This window comes from Protopterus annectens, chromosome 7.part0, assembly GCF_019279795.1.
Source record: "Protopterus annectens isolate FY-2018-M chromosome 7.part0, PAN1.0, whole genome shotgun sequence".
Classification (NCBI taxonomy): Eukaryota; Metazoa; Chordata; order Ceratodontiformes; family Protopteridae; genus Protopterus; species Protopterus annectens.
Genome location: NC_056739.1, coordinates 446,031,005 through 446,049,981, shown reverse-complemented (window position 1 = coordinate 446,049,981; position 18,977 = coordinate 446,031,005). Strand labels below are relative to the sequence as shown.

The 18,977-nt window shown below is 36.7% G+C and overlaps 1 protein-coding gene across 1 annotated transcript in view; it reads left to right on the top strand.

The window, feature by feature from the left end:
• The window catches only part of LOC122806524 (phospholipid scramblase 1-like), a 194,500-nt gene extending 175,793 nt beyond the window's left edge, over positions 1 to 18,707 (top strand). Inside the window, exon 7 of the mRNA XM_044077025.1 lies at positions 16,195 to 18,707. Within this exon, the coding sequence (XP_043932960.1) occupies positions 16,195 to 16,221 (27 nt within the window). The 3' untranslated portion in view covers positions 16,222 to 18,707. The remainder of the gene's footprint in view (positions 1 to 16,194) is intronic.
• Positions 18,708 to 18,977: the final 270 nt, after the last annotated feature.

Here is an 18,977-nt window from a genome sequence, read left to right as displayed (position 1 = left end):
TGCATTTCTACGTGTGTGCTGTTTTGCATTCCTCTCAACTGTCCCTCTTAATCCCTCCTGATACTTGCAACTTTTTACACTTAATGACAATAATAGATTCATAGACTAATATTACTTCAGAAAATGTATATTAATTCACATTCATTTTTTATGTCAGTGTCTCAAATTAATAGTACTAGAAGTTTAAACCTGTCTATGTCTCTTATTTCTAGATTTGTCTCTGATTCTGTTGACATTTATCCTTGATGTATTGAGAGCCATGCTGTTTTATTTCTATTTATTTATTTATTAATTTTTTTGTTGGGGGTTGACATGCAAGCAGAGTCAAGTTAGGCATTTTCTGAATTTTTGACATGCCGAACCCAGAAGGTTCTCCATCACCTGGTTAGATTATGGCCTTCAGCACTGTCAGTAGCCTCAGATAAAAGTTTCCCAGTTTGCAGCAAATGATGGCCTCCATCATAAGTAGCTTCCAAGGCCTAACTGCATCTTAGTATGGTGAAACAGATATTTGCAGGACTTGTATTAATAGGTACCACTTAAACTAAAGGTGACACCATTCATTCACATCTAAGCCTTGCAGATAAAGTTACATAAAGGACTTTAACATATGCTACAGTGCAGGAGAGAGGCCAATAACAAGTGGCATAACCATGAAAAAGTCCTTCACAAACCTGGTAAATACCTTCAAACCATCTGAAGAGAAAATTTCACTGCTCACCTCATGTATCTGCCACAGCTGTAGCATGCATAACCACCCGAGGCAACTGAAAGACTGCACCTTTCACAAAAGATCTTGATTCTTTCTTGGCAAAGGGAGCCAGACCTTATTATGTCTGAAAGCCTTAATTTTAACAAGAATTTTAAGCTCTCTATTAATAAGGGAGGTTGGCCTATATGATGTAAATTCTAAGGAATCCTTCCCCAGTTTAAATAAAATAAATATGGTCTCAAAAAAATCACTTTCATAGCCTTTTTCATATCCACCAAATGCTCATATAAAAAGCACAACAGTATACAAACTGCATTAACCGCCACTGATATGCCAGTAGGGAGAGCCTACTGGAACCCAGAGCCTTCCTACATGCCAAAACATTTGCACAGACTTTACTTCTTTCAGGAATGCGAAGGTTAAGAACTGTATGGTAGCAGGGGATAGTTTAGACAGGCCAGATCTCAACCTGTTCAACATCACATTCACCCCCAGCATCAACACCCAGGATCAGGAAATAAGCCAAATGTTGACATATATGGTGCAGAAAATCTTACAAAGGAAAGTTCCTAAAACAGAAATTTTTTGCAATACCTGCCACAAGAACAATCTTCAAGCAATAAACCAATCTGGAATCTTACCCATCCAAGTCCATTTGGCAGTAGCAAACTCAATTTTCTGCATACAAGTTTCATTTGGCATTAAATCATGTAGGACATAGGAAACAAGTTCCCCCTGCTTTATGGGACTCCTGAGACCTCCATCCTCTGCAAAAATATATTTCTAGGATTTTACTTTATTTCATTTTATTAGTAGCATGATGTCTTCTGGGTAACCATTGACGCTGTCCCACTAAGTGCCTGTCCATAGAAATCCAGTCTAAATCCATATAAAATAAGCTTCCTGTCATGGTTTGAATTTTATACCTCAATCACTATTGTTCAATCTGCAATTTAGTCCAATTAGGAGGGTGATGAACTTTGTTGCATAAAGGGTCTTTATCAACTGGGTTCTTAAGTGAAATTATAAGTAAAATTTTGGGTTAACCTGAAAGTCACTTAGGAAGAAAGCTAGGAGATAGGTACAATACACTGATAAATAATTAAGGTGAAAATGAAATTAAAATAAAGTTGAAAGCAGACTGTGCTGAACAAAAGGCAGTAGTATATATTTAATGTGTACTATGAATAATTGTGTTCCATTTTATTAACACAAAATTATTCAGTCTCTAATTGCCTAAAATATTGGGAGATCACAATTGAAAAGAATGATGCTCCTGAAGTTGCTTAGCGCATTTTTTTGTAAAGGTAAAAACGTAGGGCCCCAACACCTTTTTACTCTACCCAGAGAAGAGGGTAAAAGTGGCAAAATGCAAGAGGCACATTTGTATACTTCTTGAGTCTAACCACCACTACTACAAGATGTCAGCGAAAAAAACATGATGACATTCTGAGTGTTAATAACATGTTCAAAGGCAAACAGTAAGTTTACCGCTTATTAATACCTTTTGTCCTTTATATAACTGTGTAATATTTTTTCTGTGTTACAGTCTGTCAATGAAAAACTTCAGCTATGTACTTTTATTTAACTAAATTCTATCATATATAAAAGCACTGTTCTGAAGGTAGCACATAAAACAAGTAATATAGCACTTTAAAAGCATCCATTCAGTTTGAGCCTTTAAACGGAACTTGTCCATTTCCTCCATGTTGTTATACTAAAATTCCCACACACCACTCACTATTTTACTACCTTGGAGTGTAAGTTGCTATTAATTATTATTAACACCACACAAACAAAATCAGTGTCTCAGTAATGCACAGTTTGCCCTGCAGCAAATATTGCTGTGCTGACTGCAGTCATATTATTTATAACGAATGGTTTATTATTCATTTTGTTATCTGCATAGGCAAACCGATGACTGTGGCACAGGTTTCACAAGTTTTATTAGCAATTTAGGTGCTTTGCATTGCTAGGGGAGGTTGGACATGCCCATCCTGGCTGACAGCATGCTGGCCAGGTATTGTATAGACCCCTCAAAGGAAGGGATAAAGCAAATGCATGGAAAAATGTGTGTATTAGGCTCATTGAGCTGCTAGTGGATGATACCCTTCATAATGGGTGCGCATGATCATGTACCATGTGAGGAGTTACTGTGAGCCTTGCATACACAGGGATCCCCATCTTCCCACCCAGGGAGTGAGGTTAAGCCATAACATACACCTTCAGTGCTAGAATGCTATTGAAATCATAGAGCACCATTTTGGATGCTTGAATGATGGACGTCACCAGATAGCTCCTGCCCAGATACTAGGTAAAAGTCCTGGGTAATGGGAACAAATGAGCATTTCTGATCACATAACACTTGATGACCAGCGAGACGGTGCAAAAACTATTTTATCTACATGTGGTTTACACTCTGAGATGTAATATCAGATTAGTTGTCATGCAAAATGTCATGCTTTACAAATTGCATTTCAAGCTGAGGGGTGCAAAACAGACTACTTTGTATATGCATACCATGTGCTTTTGTATGACTGTGTACATGTTTTTTGGAATCTGGACATGCATTTGTGAATTGCATTTCACTTTAGCATGCTTTCTCACTTTCACTTCATTGGTATATGTTTGCAATACAGCCCCTGACCTTCTTTTCATGAAGAAGTCCTTCTTACATATATAAGTATTATCTACACAGTTTAGCCATACTTCTTGAGTGCAGTCAGGTAGTCATGAACTTGACTAAATTAAAACAAAATACTAATTTATAGTTTAGTACCTAAAGCCATGCTCACATTTCATGGAATTTGATTCAGTGTGTCTTTTAGAATTTGATTACTAAAAAGCAACAGCATTATTTACAAAATGAAAAGCAGGTTTGGCTTTTACGTAAATAATTTTTTTCAAATGCTTTTTCTAAGATATACTTGATATTTGTAGGTTTGTAGACATCAGCACTGAATTGAACGTTATACACAGGTATTGGCAGTCCCACCCAAGCCATCTTCCTAACACTTAGCAAAAGTTTTTTCTAATAAAAGGACAAAAAAGATTATCTGCTTGAATGACCAGTGAGCAGATAGCATCAGGTCCTATGATGCATGTTTTTTTTACTGATTTTTTTATATCTTTTTTAAAAATATCTCTGGAAAATTTTATTGTGTTTCATTGTGCATTTATTACATTGAATGTTTTGGAAAGAAACGTTTTTTTATGGGAATGCTAGTAAATTGCAGGATGGCAGCATTTGCTTTACAGGATCACAGTGTGGAGTGGGATTTTACCCTTTCCCCACTGTTTTGTTATCTTGGAGTTGGTATATATAATTATTAGGGGATGTGGGAAGTGCAACAACTCACAAGGGAGGTGCAAGAGGGCTTGCCCCACTGTAGAAAACACTTTTTTAAATGTGTTTCAACCACTTGGGGTCAATGTAGCATATACTGAGGTAGTGGGTTAGTAAAGAAGTGACAGATAATCCTCTGGAATCCTACCAGGTCCTGTAATTTTTTTTTTGTAAGTTTCAAAAGAGCTTGCTGTGTTTAGGTGTAAGCAGTTTTTGGTAATAACCTACGTGTTGTTGCTTGATATAAAATTTCTTGTGTCACAACTGCTTGATCTTTACAGCCTGGGGAGGAGCAGGTGTGCATGTTTTTTGCTCACATGTACTCAACTGCTACATTGTTTTCATGTTCTCGGAAATTGCAGCTTCCTAGACAAAGAAAATAGCTGAATTTTTCCTTTGTGTTTTTATCAGTTTTTTTTCAAGACGCAGTAAACTCTAAGTGAGAATGATAAAGAGAATTGAAATCCCACGTATGAGGAGTGCTGGGGGTTTTCACCTTGCAGAAAATATAGGGCCAGATTCCAAAAGAGTTGCTCTCAGTGTAAGTCTGCCCTGATTTTGAAAGACCTGCTTTCTGTGTAAGTGACTTACTTTAATGTAAGGTCTCTCTATAAACATTTGTACTACAAGGACAAGATCCCAAACACTTCTCTCAGCCTGCACTCAGTGTAAGTGGTCCCTTACACTGATACCAACAAAAAATACGAAACAACTGGAACACTAAAAAAACAAGGCAAAACTATGGCTAGAAAAGAACCCGTGAACACTTTTTCTTAGTGCTTTTATTCTCTTTAATGTTTCAACAGGAACTTCATCAGAAAAGTTTGTGAAATACACACACACACCTTAAAAAGACATTCAAATAATCATGTGATAAAGACAACTAATGCAAACAGTCTAAAAGTGGGCATTGCCCCAAAATCATAATACTTTTGGTTACTAGTCTTTCATGTCCTAAAGTGCATGTAGTTAAGTTTGATTAAGCAGTATTACTTGTTAGCAATTGATTTGTAACTAAAATACCATAAAAATTTCATCTTCAAATCCTTTGTCTTAGTAAAAACACTTGATATTGAGTCATTTAAACCAGGCTGTTTATTGGCATTCAGCCGATAAACTTAGGGTTACCACCTGTCCCACTTTGCGAGGGACAGTCCCTCTTTGGGCGGTTGTGTCCTGACCAAAAATATTAAAAATGGCAAATGTCCTGAGATTGTAGGACATAATTATGTCCCATATTTTATGTAATAGTTGCATAAAATAGTTATTTCTGTATCTAAAATACCTAAATGTTACAAGAAACAGGATAAGCAACTAAACTTCTACAAGAATAAGCTTTTATTTAGACAAAAAAAGTAAAGTTCTATCCTTTGTACTGACCGTGGGTTTGTGTTGGCCAGTAAAATCTGATGTGTGTCCCGAAAATGTCCCACTATGGCCATTTGAAAAGGTGGCAACCCTAGATAAACTGTAAAGTTCTGCTTAGCCAAAGCATTACTAAAATCCTTCTTCTTGACTGCCAATAAGTGTAGATTCTTCTTTTTAATTGCCTAATAGTTTTACCTATATAAAAACAACAACATAATTCACAAATAGCTGCATACACCACATGGTTGAATGAAAAGTCATATCTCTCTAGCCCATAAAGTCACGTCCAAATGTTTAAAATGGACAAAAGAAGAATTACAAATGTGACAGCATTGCTTACAGTGTTCACATTGGAAAGTCCCTGTGGGGAATGATGATCTTTTCTTTAATTCCAAATTCTCATTCCTCTCACATAATGTTTTAATGTTGACAGTTTTCTTGAAAGAAAACATAGGTCTATTACCTATTTGTTTCACTAAATCATTGTTGCCCAAGATAACTTTCCAATTTTCTTCTATGCACTATTTAACTGCCCACATTTCTTGACATCAAGAAGAAGGATTTTAGTAATGCGTTGGCTAAGCACACTGTTACATGTAATGATTTCGAGAAATTTTCTTTTTTGTATTAGATTCTGTTTCTGTTGAGGATTTCAGTGGTGACATTAAAACACTACTAGAGTGTAAAGAGACACTCTGGCAGATCAGGCTGAATGCTGATAAACTGCCTGGTTTAAATAAATCAATCAATATCAAGTGATTTATACTAAGACAAAGGATTTGCAGATGACATTTTTATGGTATTTTAGTTACAAATCAATTACTAACAAGTAATACTGCTTAACCAAAGTTAACCACATGCTCTTTAGAGCATGACAGACTAGTAACCAAAAGTATTATGTTTACACTAGTTGTCTTTTTCACATGATTATTTTGATGTCTTTTTAAGGGGTGTGTGTGTTTCACAAACTTTTCTGATGAAGCATTTGTTGAAACATTAAAGAGAATGAAAACGCTAAGAAAAAGTGTTTGTGGGTTCTTTTCTAGCCAGTTTTGTCTTGTTTTTAGTGGTCCCTTATACTGTCAGCAAGTCTTTTGGAATGTGGGCCATATTTTATTTTTATTTATTATTTATTTGCAGTTTGTTTTCCAGTATAGTCCACTGGGCTACAAGGAGCCCATTTTCAATGGAGTCCTGGGGTGAAAAGCTCTAGAGAAGTACAAACACATAGTACAGAAAGAGCACAAATCCATAATATACATTTCAATTAAATGTTAAATACATATTTTGTATAGTACAAACCCATATTGCACAATTCAAATAGATGTTACATACATAATACAGAAATAAAAAAAGATTTTCATTAGGAATATGACATCAGGTTAATTCAGTAAGTAGTTTTTCTTTGATTTTTTAGTCATTGGTCAAATATGTCACAAGGGATGTACAACTTTAGGAGGTAGTGACAGGCAACAAAGTTTGGAAAGTTAGGAAGAAAGTGTGGTAGAATTAGGTTGGATGAGAGCAAGAGCATTTCCATTGTGAAGTAAGGTGTGAGTGCAGTGAGGTTTTAAACAAGGAGAGACTGCTGGTAGTGCGGATGGGAGAAGGGAGAGAGTTCCAGAGGTGTGCAAGAGAGAAGGACATCAATTGATTAACAGCAGGATGTGTTGGTTTATGCAATTTAATTAGGCTTTGGGAATTGGATCTTAGGAGTCTATCTGGTTTATGCATTTCAAAGGTATTTGCTAGGGAGGGGCAGTGAGATGGGTTATGAATGAGTTTGTGTGCTTGGATGAGCTGGGTATATGTGAGGAAGTTTGGTAATTATAGCCAACTTAGTCGCTGAAGGGAATTACAGTGGTGAGAAGAGGTGCTATGACATGCCGCAAATTTGGATATTTTGTTATAACAAGATGAGAGTTTTGCTTTGAGTGAAGATTGTAGGCTGGTTAGAATAGATGCATCATATAAAAGGGATAGGATGAGGTATGTATTAGCTAATGTAATCCTGGTTGTGGGAGAGATAAAGCGACTGTGGCGGTAAAGCATACCTAATTTTTTATGTTTTTTTTTATATTTGCTTGTAGATGCTTATCAAATTTTAGTTGATTGTCAATGATAATTCTTAGTGATTTTGTGTCATAGACTAGTTCACGGGGGTATTATTATTGCTGATAATTATGAAGGATTGTTTGTCTAAGGAAGAGGTTTTGGATGCATTGAATAACATAAGTTTTGTTTTGGCTGTATTAAGGGTTAGATGGTTGTCGAGCATCCACTGTTCAGTGGAAGAGAAGGCAGCTTGTGTTAGATTGTTAAGAGTTGTGATGGAAGGGGAGGAACAGATTATAGTAGAATCATTGGCATATTGGTTGAGACTGGAGTTAGGAATGGCTTGAAAGAAATCATTTATGAGTATGTTGAATAGTAGGGGGGCCTAGAGTGGAACCTTGGTGGATGCCTGTGGATGTATTAAGGAAGGGTGAGGTAGCTTTTTTCCATTTAACTGCTTGTTGCCTGTTTGTGAGATAGCTTGACAACCACTGGGTAGAGGAAGGGGATAGGTTAAGTTTAGAGACTTTGGGAAGAAGGAGGTTGTGGGAAATAGTGTCAAATGCCTTAGAGAGGTCGAAGAAAAGAGTGGATACAAAGTGACCAGAGTCACGGGCTTTGTTGATTGTTTCTAGGAAGGAGAAGAGGGCAGTGGAGGTACTATGACCTGGTCTAAAGCCATGTTGTGTGGGGGTAAGAAGCTGATTATTGATGAGGTAGGGTAAGAGTTGTTGGTGTACACACTTTTCAAGAACCTTAGAAATAGGGGATAGGATGGTGATAGGGTGAAAGTTTGGGATGTCATTATTATTGCCACCTTTATGGAGAGGAATAATAATATTTCTCATTATTATTATTTATGGTGCATTTGCAGTATTACCTTAGAATGATCTAGTATCAAGTGAATGAGTATGTGTACCCCAGCTTTCACTTTTAAGCTATTTTTGAGAGGGAATTGTATGGTGACCTCTTGAGGGTTAGTAGTGGATCCATGGACAACCTCATTTTGTATCAGATAAGATCTCTGATGTCAGTGGATCTGGAAAAACACAGGAGGTAAATATTTACTTGATGTATTAACCATATGTATGATTAATATGTGTTTAACATAGTTCACATATTACTAAAAGATGCAGTTATTTTATTACAAGTCTTTTTTGTCTGCAAGGAGTTTAAATGATTTAGAAAAATATGCTTTACTAACTTTTGCCTCTGTTCCAGACATTGCCCCTTAATTTGCATTGCTTCTTTCATAGGTTCATAGGTGTGTACTAGGCTAATGGCCCTGGAGCCTTTACAAGCCTAGCCCATAGGATTACCCTGGGATCGTGCCACCCGACCTTAGTTCCCAGTGCCTCTGTCGAGTAGAGTCACTGGAGTGATCCCTAGGGTGAATTCTCTATTTCCCATCTACTCATCAAGATTTCTCTTGAAAAGGGCCAGTGAGGCGCTCCGCTTGACATGCATGGAAAGTCTATTCCATAGCTTGGGCAGCCTGTGGGTTATGAACCTGTCCCTCCAGCTTGTTCTGTTGATTGTGGTAATGAGGTTGAGGTCTCTGGAGAGTGTAGTGTGGAGGGATTGGGATTTCTTTAGATGTAGCATTTCTAACAGAGATGGGTTAGACATGGCTTTGTAAGTCAAGCAGAGATCGCCTCTAAGTAGGCGATATGAGACAGACAATAGTTGGAGTTTTTTGAGTCTGTCCATATAGGACAATTGTTTAAGGCCTAGGATCCTATTTGTAAGGTACTTTTGCAGCCTCTGCAATTGTTGCAGGTGTCTAGTGAGGTACATGCCAAATGGGGCATTGTACTCGATGATTGGCCTAATGAGGGAAGAGTAGAGGGAGACAATGACCTCTTTCTTCCTGGATGCAAAACCCTTAGTAATGAGATGTGCCACATAGAAGGACTTTCTGACCACAGTGGCAATGTGATGGTCAAAAGAGAGGTTGCTGTCAACCTGTGTTCCCAGATCTCTTATAATGCCTTCTGTGTTCAGTGGACTACCATCGATGTGGTAATTCATGGCAACTGGATTATCCCAAAGGGGATGGCAACACATTTTTTGGCATTGAGCTTAAGGTCATGGTTCTGACACCAGTCATTGGTCTCAGTGAGGCCTTTATGTAGGATGTCAATATCACTTGGGGAGTTAATTACGGCATCCAACTTGCAATTGTCTGTGAACTTTGTCAGCCAGAGTCCCTTCATGTTGGCCTGGACTTCAGAGAAGTAGATACCAAACAGGAGCGGACCCAGGACTGAACCTTGTGGGACTCTACTTGTGACTGGTCGACAGTCTGACTTGGAGTCATCTTTCACACTGTGGGTTCTATCTGTGAGCCAGTTTGCAACCCACTTAATGATAAAGTGGTTGATGCCTAGCTTAGTGAGTTTTTCTATGATTCCTGAGTGGGGAATTGTATCAAAGGCCTTGGCCAGATCAAGGTAGGCTGTATGAACCACCTTGCCTTCATCCACAGCTCTGGTGACTGACTCAAAGAAGTCGACCAGGTTGAGCAGGCATGATATACCCTTCTCAAAACCAAACTGTGCGGGATCCAGAGTTTGGAGATTCCCTATATCCTTGTTTATTAGGTCCATAATGATGTGTTCCATAGCTTTGCATATCAGACTTGTCAGGCTAATGGGGCAATAGTTCCCAGGGTCTGTAGTCACTCCTCCTTTATGGAGAGGGATGACTATAGCAGTGCACCATTCAGTAGCGACAAAGCCTGAGGTGAGGCTGTGATTGAACAGGGCACACAGGTGAGGTGCCAGTTCACTCTGTAGTTCATACAGAACACAGCCAGGGAAACTGTCAGGTCCCACAGAAGCTGTATTCTTGGCCTTGGACAGTGCTGTTTTAACCTGTGCAGCAGTAAAACTGGGTGCCTGGCAATCTACTGGTATTGTGATTGGTCCTTTAGTGGGGGAGAGAGGGGTAAAGTTGGCACTGAATCTGTCGGCCAGTATATTGGCAATATCTGTTGGCTTGGTATAGGAAGTGCCATTATGCAACAGCTCTGAGAAAATCTGGGCATTGCCGTGGCGATTCTTTACATAACTATAGAAGTTCTTGTGGTTGTCTTTCCTATCTTCTGCAATTCTGTTTTCATAGCTAGCTTTAGAGGATTTGATGAGGGATCTCAACTTTTTGTTGAGGCTGATAAGGGAGTTTTTCCAGTCTTAGGACTTCACTTTTTTCTGCATCAGTTTCCTCCTTCTGTTGTAGAGTTTGTTTATGGCAAGGGACTACCAGATTGACTTCATTTTTTGGAGGTGAGCATCTTGGTTCTATTGGGCGTGGCGAGATCCATGCATTTGTGTACATGTTTGTACAGGGCATTAGTATATGATTTGAGGATCATGCAGCTGTTCTCCAATTGCATGGGTACCATGAAGTTAGCCACCTCTGTTTTTAGGAGCCCAATGTTAGCTTTGGAGAAGTTTTTCATGGTGGTTAACTTTGTGGGGGGGGGTGGGGGGGTGGGATGCAGAATTCTAAGGTGATTAGTTTGTGGTCGGATCTAACCAGGGAGAAGTTGACTATTGGCGTAGAGCAATGGTCGCTCATGTTAGTAATGACCGGGTCAAGGATGTTGCTACCTCTAGTGGGGATAAGAACAAGCTGGTCCAGGGCATTGGAATTAATAAATTCCAGAAAATGTTGGGCAAGTGAATTGGTACATGAGTAGTTTTCCCAGTTAATGGAGGAGTAGTTGAAGTCGCCCAGTATAAGAGTGTTAGGTTGGACCCTGATATTCTCCAGGTTGCTTAGGATTGTGGAATGTGAGTCTTGGGACACAAATACACACACACATATACACACACACACACACACACACACACACACACACACATATATATATATATATATATATATATATATATATATATATCTGTATATGGATCCCATTCTCTTAATCGACAACACAGTTTGTCAAGTAACAGAAGATCGAACCCACTTCCGCGAAAGTGCACAATATCGAAAGTGCACTTTTGCATAAGCTGGTTACAGTGGGGATAAGGAAATATATCCTTTTCTCCACTGTAGTACGATCTCAGAGTTGGTATATTTATGTAGGGGGGTGTGGGGGGGTGCAGGGGGCTTGCCCCCCTGAATAAACAGTTTCAATTTCATTTTTTGTTTTTTTTGACAATCGGCTTCAGCGAAAGTGCACTTTCAATGATGTGCACTTTCGCTCAAGTGGGTTTGATCTTCTGTTACTCGACAAACTGTGTTGTCGATTAAGAGAAGTAGACCCATATATATATATATATATATATATATATATATATATATATATATATATATATATTCAAGCTATTTTATATATTTTAACAATATTTATTATTTATTAATTGGAGATTTTTTTGTAATAATAGATCTGATCCTGACCCTTGTAAAAAAAAGTAATATACTTTTAAAGTGTACATGCTTTTGCCTGTTGGCTCAGTGCTTTATTTTTTTTCTAAATGTATGCAGCTAGAAACTTTTTGTAGCTCTCAAATGAGAGTTTAGATATGGATGCATAGGACTTGCATTATTAAAGTTCTTAAATGAGGTACCAAAAGCATGTGTAAGTTTTATCATTATACAAATACACAGTAAATATCAAACATTAAAGCAGGATCAGAACTGCCTAAGGGTGTACCACAGACAGTTTGGCACAGATATTTCACGTTAGTGAAAATAATATTTATTGCAGTTTCACTAGGGAAGTTTGTTAGCTGGTAGAAACCATTTTAACAGATAAAGTATTAAGAGAATTGTGTTATAAATAAATGACAATGAATTAAAAAATAAAACACATATGTCATGTTCATAAGCTTTAGTATAAAGAATAATATAACGTCGTATAAAAAAATGTAACTACACACACTGCAAATATAAAATATGCACATAATCTACAAGACAACTCTTACTATCTTAAGCCAACTCCATAAAGAGAAAATTTATTCACATTAGGACAAAAAATTTAAAAAGATTAAAAATTACTTCAGAAGTAAACTAGAAGGTCACATATCAAATACCCACATATATAATCCTTTACAAACTACCAGGTCAGTAAAAGCTTAGGCAATGTATCTGTCGATGAATCTCAATTTATTTCTCATAATTGCAGGACTCAGAGTTATTGGGCTTGCAATTATGGCAGTGAGCATGGGTGACACACACCAGACCCAAAGCATGTGTTCCGTAGTTTGAGTAGCCAATCATATTTTATGTCAGTGTGATTCAATTGACCAGTACACACTTTGATGAACATACACTGTCCCAAGTTTAATGCAAGATCATCAGACAGTGGAGATCAAGGAGTTTTCTCTTTCAAGAGTTTTATGCAGTCTCTGAGGTGGTATAAATTTAAGCAGCAAGGGATACAGGGGGTATATTGGGGCTTGCCCTGTACAAAAAAATGTTTTATTTCTTATTTTATTTTTATCTTCTGAATGTGCAGCCAAGTGAAATTGGTCAAAAATCTTTTCATTTAGCTGGTAAAAATAATGCTGATATATATATATATATATATATATATATATATATATATATATATATATATATATATATATATATCTTTATCTATGTCCATATGTAGAGAGAGAGAGAGAGAGACATACATATATGTGTATCTATGGATCTACTACCATTAACCGAAATTACATTTATCCAAAATCCCGAGGCGACTCCACCAAAATGTTAATAAACTGAAGCAATGAACTGCCAATAATTTTAACAGGGAAATTATCCACTTGGCTGCCAGGATGCAAAACAAAACAACAAAAACAAATTTAACACATGCAAATGGGGGGCTTCACCCTCCACACCTCCCTAACTAAACATACCAAATCCAAGATCGCACTGTACTGGGGAAAAGGGCAAAGTTCACCCTGGTAGCCAAGTGGATAGTTTCCCTGTTAATATTATTGATGGTTCATTTCTTCGGTTTATTAATGTTTCGGTTGAGTCATCTCGGGGTTTTGGATTTCGGGTAAGTGTAATTTCAGTTAATGGTAGTATACCCATATCTATACATGTGAACAAATGACTGCTGCATGAAACAAGCAACTTTAAAAAATGTACATGCTTTCATCCACTTGGAATCTGGACATGTGATATGTGATCATATTTCTGTAATAATACAGACATTCATCTCATTGCAGTTATAGAAATGAGTAGAGGGTTCTCTTTTCGCATGCAATGAACTGCTTCCTGTACTACAGTGTTTTCATAGGTAGGTAAATTTTAGACAGTCAGTCTGCATACTATTATATACATAACCAATAACCAGACAGTGACTAAAGGTGAGAATCGAACCCTATTCGTTGTGTCTCTAAGATAAACATCCTAACCATTATATCAACCCCAGCCATTCCCCTGGGTCTCTATTTGTCTGTTTTATGACTGTGAGCCAATCACTTAAGCAGACACTGCACTGGGGTAACCATGAATGGTCTCCTAGACTGCAAGCTTTTTAACTAACTATGCACCTAACAAATAATCCCAGCACAATATTTTCAGATTCCAGCAAAGAGCAGCGGCATTTATATGGAAAGATTTCCAGTCAACTACTCTGTTTCTGTAATATATTAAGCATGCAACTTTCTCCAAAATATTAACAGTCTTTTTTAATTTGTTGGCATGTTTCTATGACATTTTACATTATATGCTGTTCTGTCAACAAAAATAAATAAATACAATCAAAATAAAATAACATTTAGTATTCATTACATCTAAGTGTATAAAGCATTTGATAGATGTCTGCAAACCTATAACCTTATTCGCTTTTTGTATACTTCAGTTAATTTGACAAGCTAGTATGTTATTGAGAAGATATAAACTTGCTAAAACATGTTTCATTCAGTAACCCACCATCACTGTTATATTTTCAGAAACTTTTTTCCCCCAGCGGAGGAGGGATAGTGTGCAAAATAGTTTGCAACTTGGTTACTGGCAGTGAAGGCATGGTTACAACATATGGATTTATTCTACATAGTTCTGTTTGCTTTAATACAATGTCCCCCAGTTTTAAGAAGTTTTGTGTTCTGCTTTTTTTATGATTCATTTCATAAAAGGTATTATCTTATGAACTAATGTTTCAAAGCATCACACTCCAAACTGGACATTCTGATGTTGTTTGTGGAATGTTGCTAGTTCAGAAAGAGGTACTTAATTGTTTATAATAGTTAATGCTATTATGGGAATCCCCTTAAAAAACTTCATTTTGAAAAAGCAGACATCAGTTTTTCTGCTGTATAATTTTAGTTTTATATATTTTCTACATTCCTTGACAGCACACAATTATATAATATGTTTATTCACACATTTCATTATATGAGCAATTGTGACAGTAAAAAAACATGCATTCTTCTTGTAGGCATGTCTCTCTGTATTGTAATATGGTGGACCTTGCCTCCTTGTACCCACTTTATCATTCTCGATTTCTGAGATCCCTGCACCTCAGAGAAACAATTGCTGACTAGCTACAAAAATCTGTCTCACTCTGACTTCCAAGTGCACTCACTATATCAAGTAAGCTTTTCATTTTGAAAAAGCAGCCATCAGTCCTTCTGCTGTATAAGTTTAGTTTTATTTATTTTCTTGCATCTGCCAGATATGGATCCACAATGTTTCCTTGACTCTTTAAACTTCAAACAACATTACAACAGTTGAGTCACTATAACTTATAAACTAAAGTTTGAGAGTACACAATATCATAATGTGTGTATTCAAGCACGTCACCATATAAGCAACCGTGACACTAATAAAACATTTTCTTGTAAGCAAGCTCCTCTGTACTCACATATAGTGGACTTTGTGCTCATGTATCCACTTTGTTATTCTCATTTTCTGTGGTCCCTGTACCTCAGAGAAAGAAAAATTGCTGACTAGTTGTGAAAAAATACCTCACTCTGAGTCCCAGGTGCACAAGTGACTGGCAGCTTAATATAGCAAGAAAACGGTAGCAGGATTGCAGTCAGCAGCAAACATTTATTTTAAGCACTTTTTGTCAGCTCTAAAAAGCTGACTTCATCAGAATACATTCAATGACCATAAAACCATATATATATATATATATATATATATATATATATATATATATATATATATATATATATAGCAAAGTTCACTTAATTGGCACAACTTCATTTAAAGAAATCGCCCCTATAAAAACATCTCAAATTTTAAAATGTTACAAAAAATTAAAAAGTTTGTACATATAATTTTAACAGCAAACTTACATGGTACAATCCTAATTAATGCTGTTTACTCATCCATTCAAATAGCACCTATAACTAGTAAAGAACATGTGTAGACCAAGTTTTTAAAATTTTTTTTCAAAAATTATACTAACATACATCTAATAACAAACCTAATTACATAATGTATGTACTAAAATATATGTAAGTGGATCATGTATATACATACACTCTTTAGCTGCTTAGGGGACCTAAACCTGCTCACCTCTCAGGCTGTTTAATTTTAACACACTACTAATTGAACAAGAGTCATTTAGTCCAGGGTGACTATAAGCATTTAATTTCACTTGCCATTTTAACTCAACTTGATTTAATTAATTAAATTTAATATTAACATAGCCTAGTTCCATTTTTTGTTTGTATCTCTGTGTTAAAATGTCTGAAAAAAAAGGCTATGACAATTACTTTTCTATTATTAACAAATGTATATGTTTGTCTGTTTTTAGAAATTCATGTTCTTCGAGGCGGACTAGATGTGAAACATTAGGACATGGTTACCTACAAGAACAAATGGTCTCCATCTATATCTTCATAAAGCAGTTCTGGACTTTGTATTACAACTGGAAATGGCATGTGACTATGTCATAGTGACAAAACTGTACCAGACCATGTAAACACTGAATCAGGCAAGAAAGGTGCTAATTGTTTCTCAAAGCTTCCTTGCTTGCCACTGTTTTTCAGACATTTTGCAGTCTTCTTTATCGAGCACTGTTAAAGTAATGTAGTTAGGGCTTTGATTGCCTCAGCTTTCCTATGAGCATTATTGCATTTATCCAAGGCAGCTATGAAATTCAATCTGTTTCAAAAATGTTGCTTTTTCCCTTTTTTATCAGTGCTGAACAAATGTTCCTGATTTCACATAATGTCCTGTTTTAGCCTCATATTTTGAACTGTTTATGATTCCTGGTAAATCACTGAGGATTGTAATCCCTAGAGAATAACTAATATTTGATTTCCAGGCTTTATATACTTCAGAAATTGTGTGCTAATACAAACCTTATTATTGTAGCAACTTTCTAAGTTTATAAGACCAATATTTAAAATCTGAGCCTTGTTACTTACTTATTTATCCATTTATTTTTGCTTTATCACTGACACCAGACTAAAAAGTTGAGAGATATGCCGCTGAGCAGTAGTGTCAATTCATTTGGAATGACTGTCAGTACACCTGTATGTAACTTCTACAATGGAAGCACACATCTGGTGTATAAACATGGATAAGTGAAGCAGCATATTGTTACTGGTTTTACAAATATGGATGGGAGGAATGATTATATTCTCTTAAGATATGTAGTAGCCAGCAAAGTGAATGAATTAAGGCTTGGTAATAGTTATTGTTCTTTTCAAGTACATCACAGTGTTTTGTCCTATGCTGCTCTCCTTACACATTTATGGTAATGTTACTAAATGTGAGACTGTCCAGATTTTTTTACAATGTCCAGACTTTCCCTCACATTTTTGGTCTGTTCCTCATAAAATTTGTGGTTTTCTGACAAATCCATGAGGATTTAAGTCACTAAATAATGACAGGCATTTGAGTTTCAGACTTCATACCAACTTTTTAAGTGTATAAGGACAGTGTTTAAAATCTGTCCCTATTTTTGGACCTTTGTCTCTTCATTTTTTGGGGCATTGTCAAGATTTATTTAGCTAATAGGTTGAGGGGTATGCATTAAACCTCACTCCTCCTCTTAAACATTATTCTTCATGTATCATTCTCATAAATTCCATCTATTTCTAAGTAATTTGTAGCTTCCCTTTTTTAAATATCCCACCTCCTGTTCCTTTATCTCCTTTACAATAGTCAGTACTGCAGTTATAGATGGCTTATATTTAGGTTTCCATTTACTAGCAATTGTTTTTTGGCAGCCAATTCATTACCATTTGTAAGGCCTTGTGTCTAGGCAATTCAGATCCCATGCCTCAGGGCAAAATAATAATTTCCTTTAACAAAAAAGAATTTCCTTAGTTACAACAATTTGTATCCCCAAACTTTCTGACACAGTACTCTGAGGGAAATTTTAAAATCTATCAACTCATAATATTTCCTCAAAAAATTCCCAATTACTTCTGTCTCTCTTCCATCACCAGCAATATTTGCTATCTGTCTGAGGAAGAATTCTCTGAAGTCTGCTTAGAGCGTAAATATATCTGTGTAAACCTTCTGGAATTTGTTGTGTACTTGTAAGTTGTATAGATGTCCTCCCATTGTTCTTTTGTATATTGACCTTCTATTCTCTCTTCTCAATTCTAGACTCAACTAAAAAAACTACAAGAGTTGGCCTTTCATTTAACAATCTCCATTCACTTTCTCTTTGTCTGTACTTACTTATCTCTAGTAGAAAAAGTAGTCTCCAACCTGAAGTCCAAACTTCTGCTTAGTCTCATCATACTCCATTACATTTTCCTCTCTAGTTATTTGCTCCCAAAACCTTGGTTCCTTTACTAATTTTGTCCAGTGAATGCATCCCTTTCTTGCCTAGTTTCTATACCCTTACTCACAGGCATCCTTATTGGTAAAAATCTCCATTCCTGTGTTGACTTAGTTCTCAGAATATGTTCTGCTACTTTATGAATATAGCATTCTGCATGGTTGTTCTTATACTCCTTAAGGACCAGCATCTTAAATCCTACTTTCTCATTACTTTTTGAACTCCCCACTATTTCATCATTATCATCTCTTTTCACTTTAACTTATAAACTTGTGCTTGTGTTATGTATAGCAGCCAGAACTGCATAACTTAAAAATAGTTCTTCAAATCAGGTAATCCTAAACTACCTTGTTCTATGAGGAAGAATGGACAGTCTATGCACCTAAAGTCTCTGTAAGTTCATGTAACCTAATACTCACAAAATATGGCCAAGAAGAATTAGTCTTGTGCATTAAGCTGCTATATTTCACAAACACACACACACACACGCACAGACACACACACACACACACACACACACACACACACACACATGTGCGCGTACAGACACATACACATACACACACACACACACACACACACACACACACACACACACACACACACACACACCCACACACACCCACACACACACACACACACACACACACACTAGTGTAGCTAGGGTGCTGCGAGATGGGCAACTGCCCCAGGCAGAATGTGTTGGGGGGAGTGATCATCCAATCCTGATCACTCTTTAATGGAATACCATCTTTTAAAAGCTGGTATTGTATTTGCAGTCAATCCTGAGCAGTGAA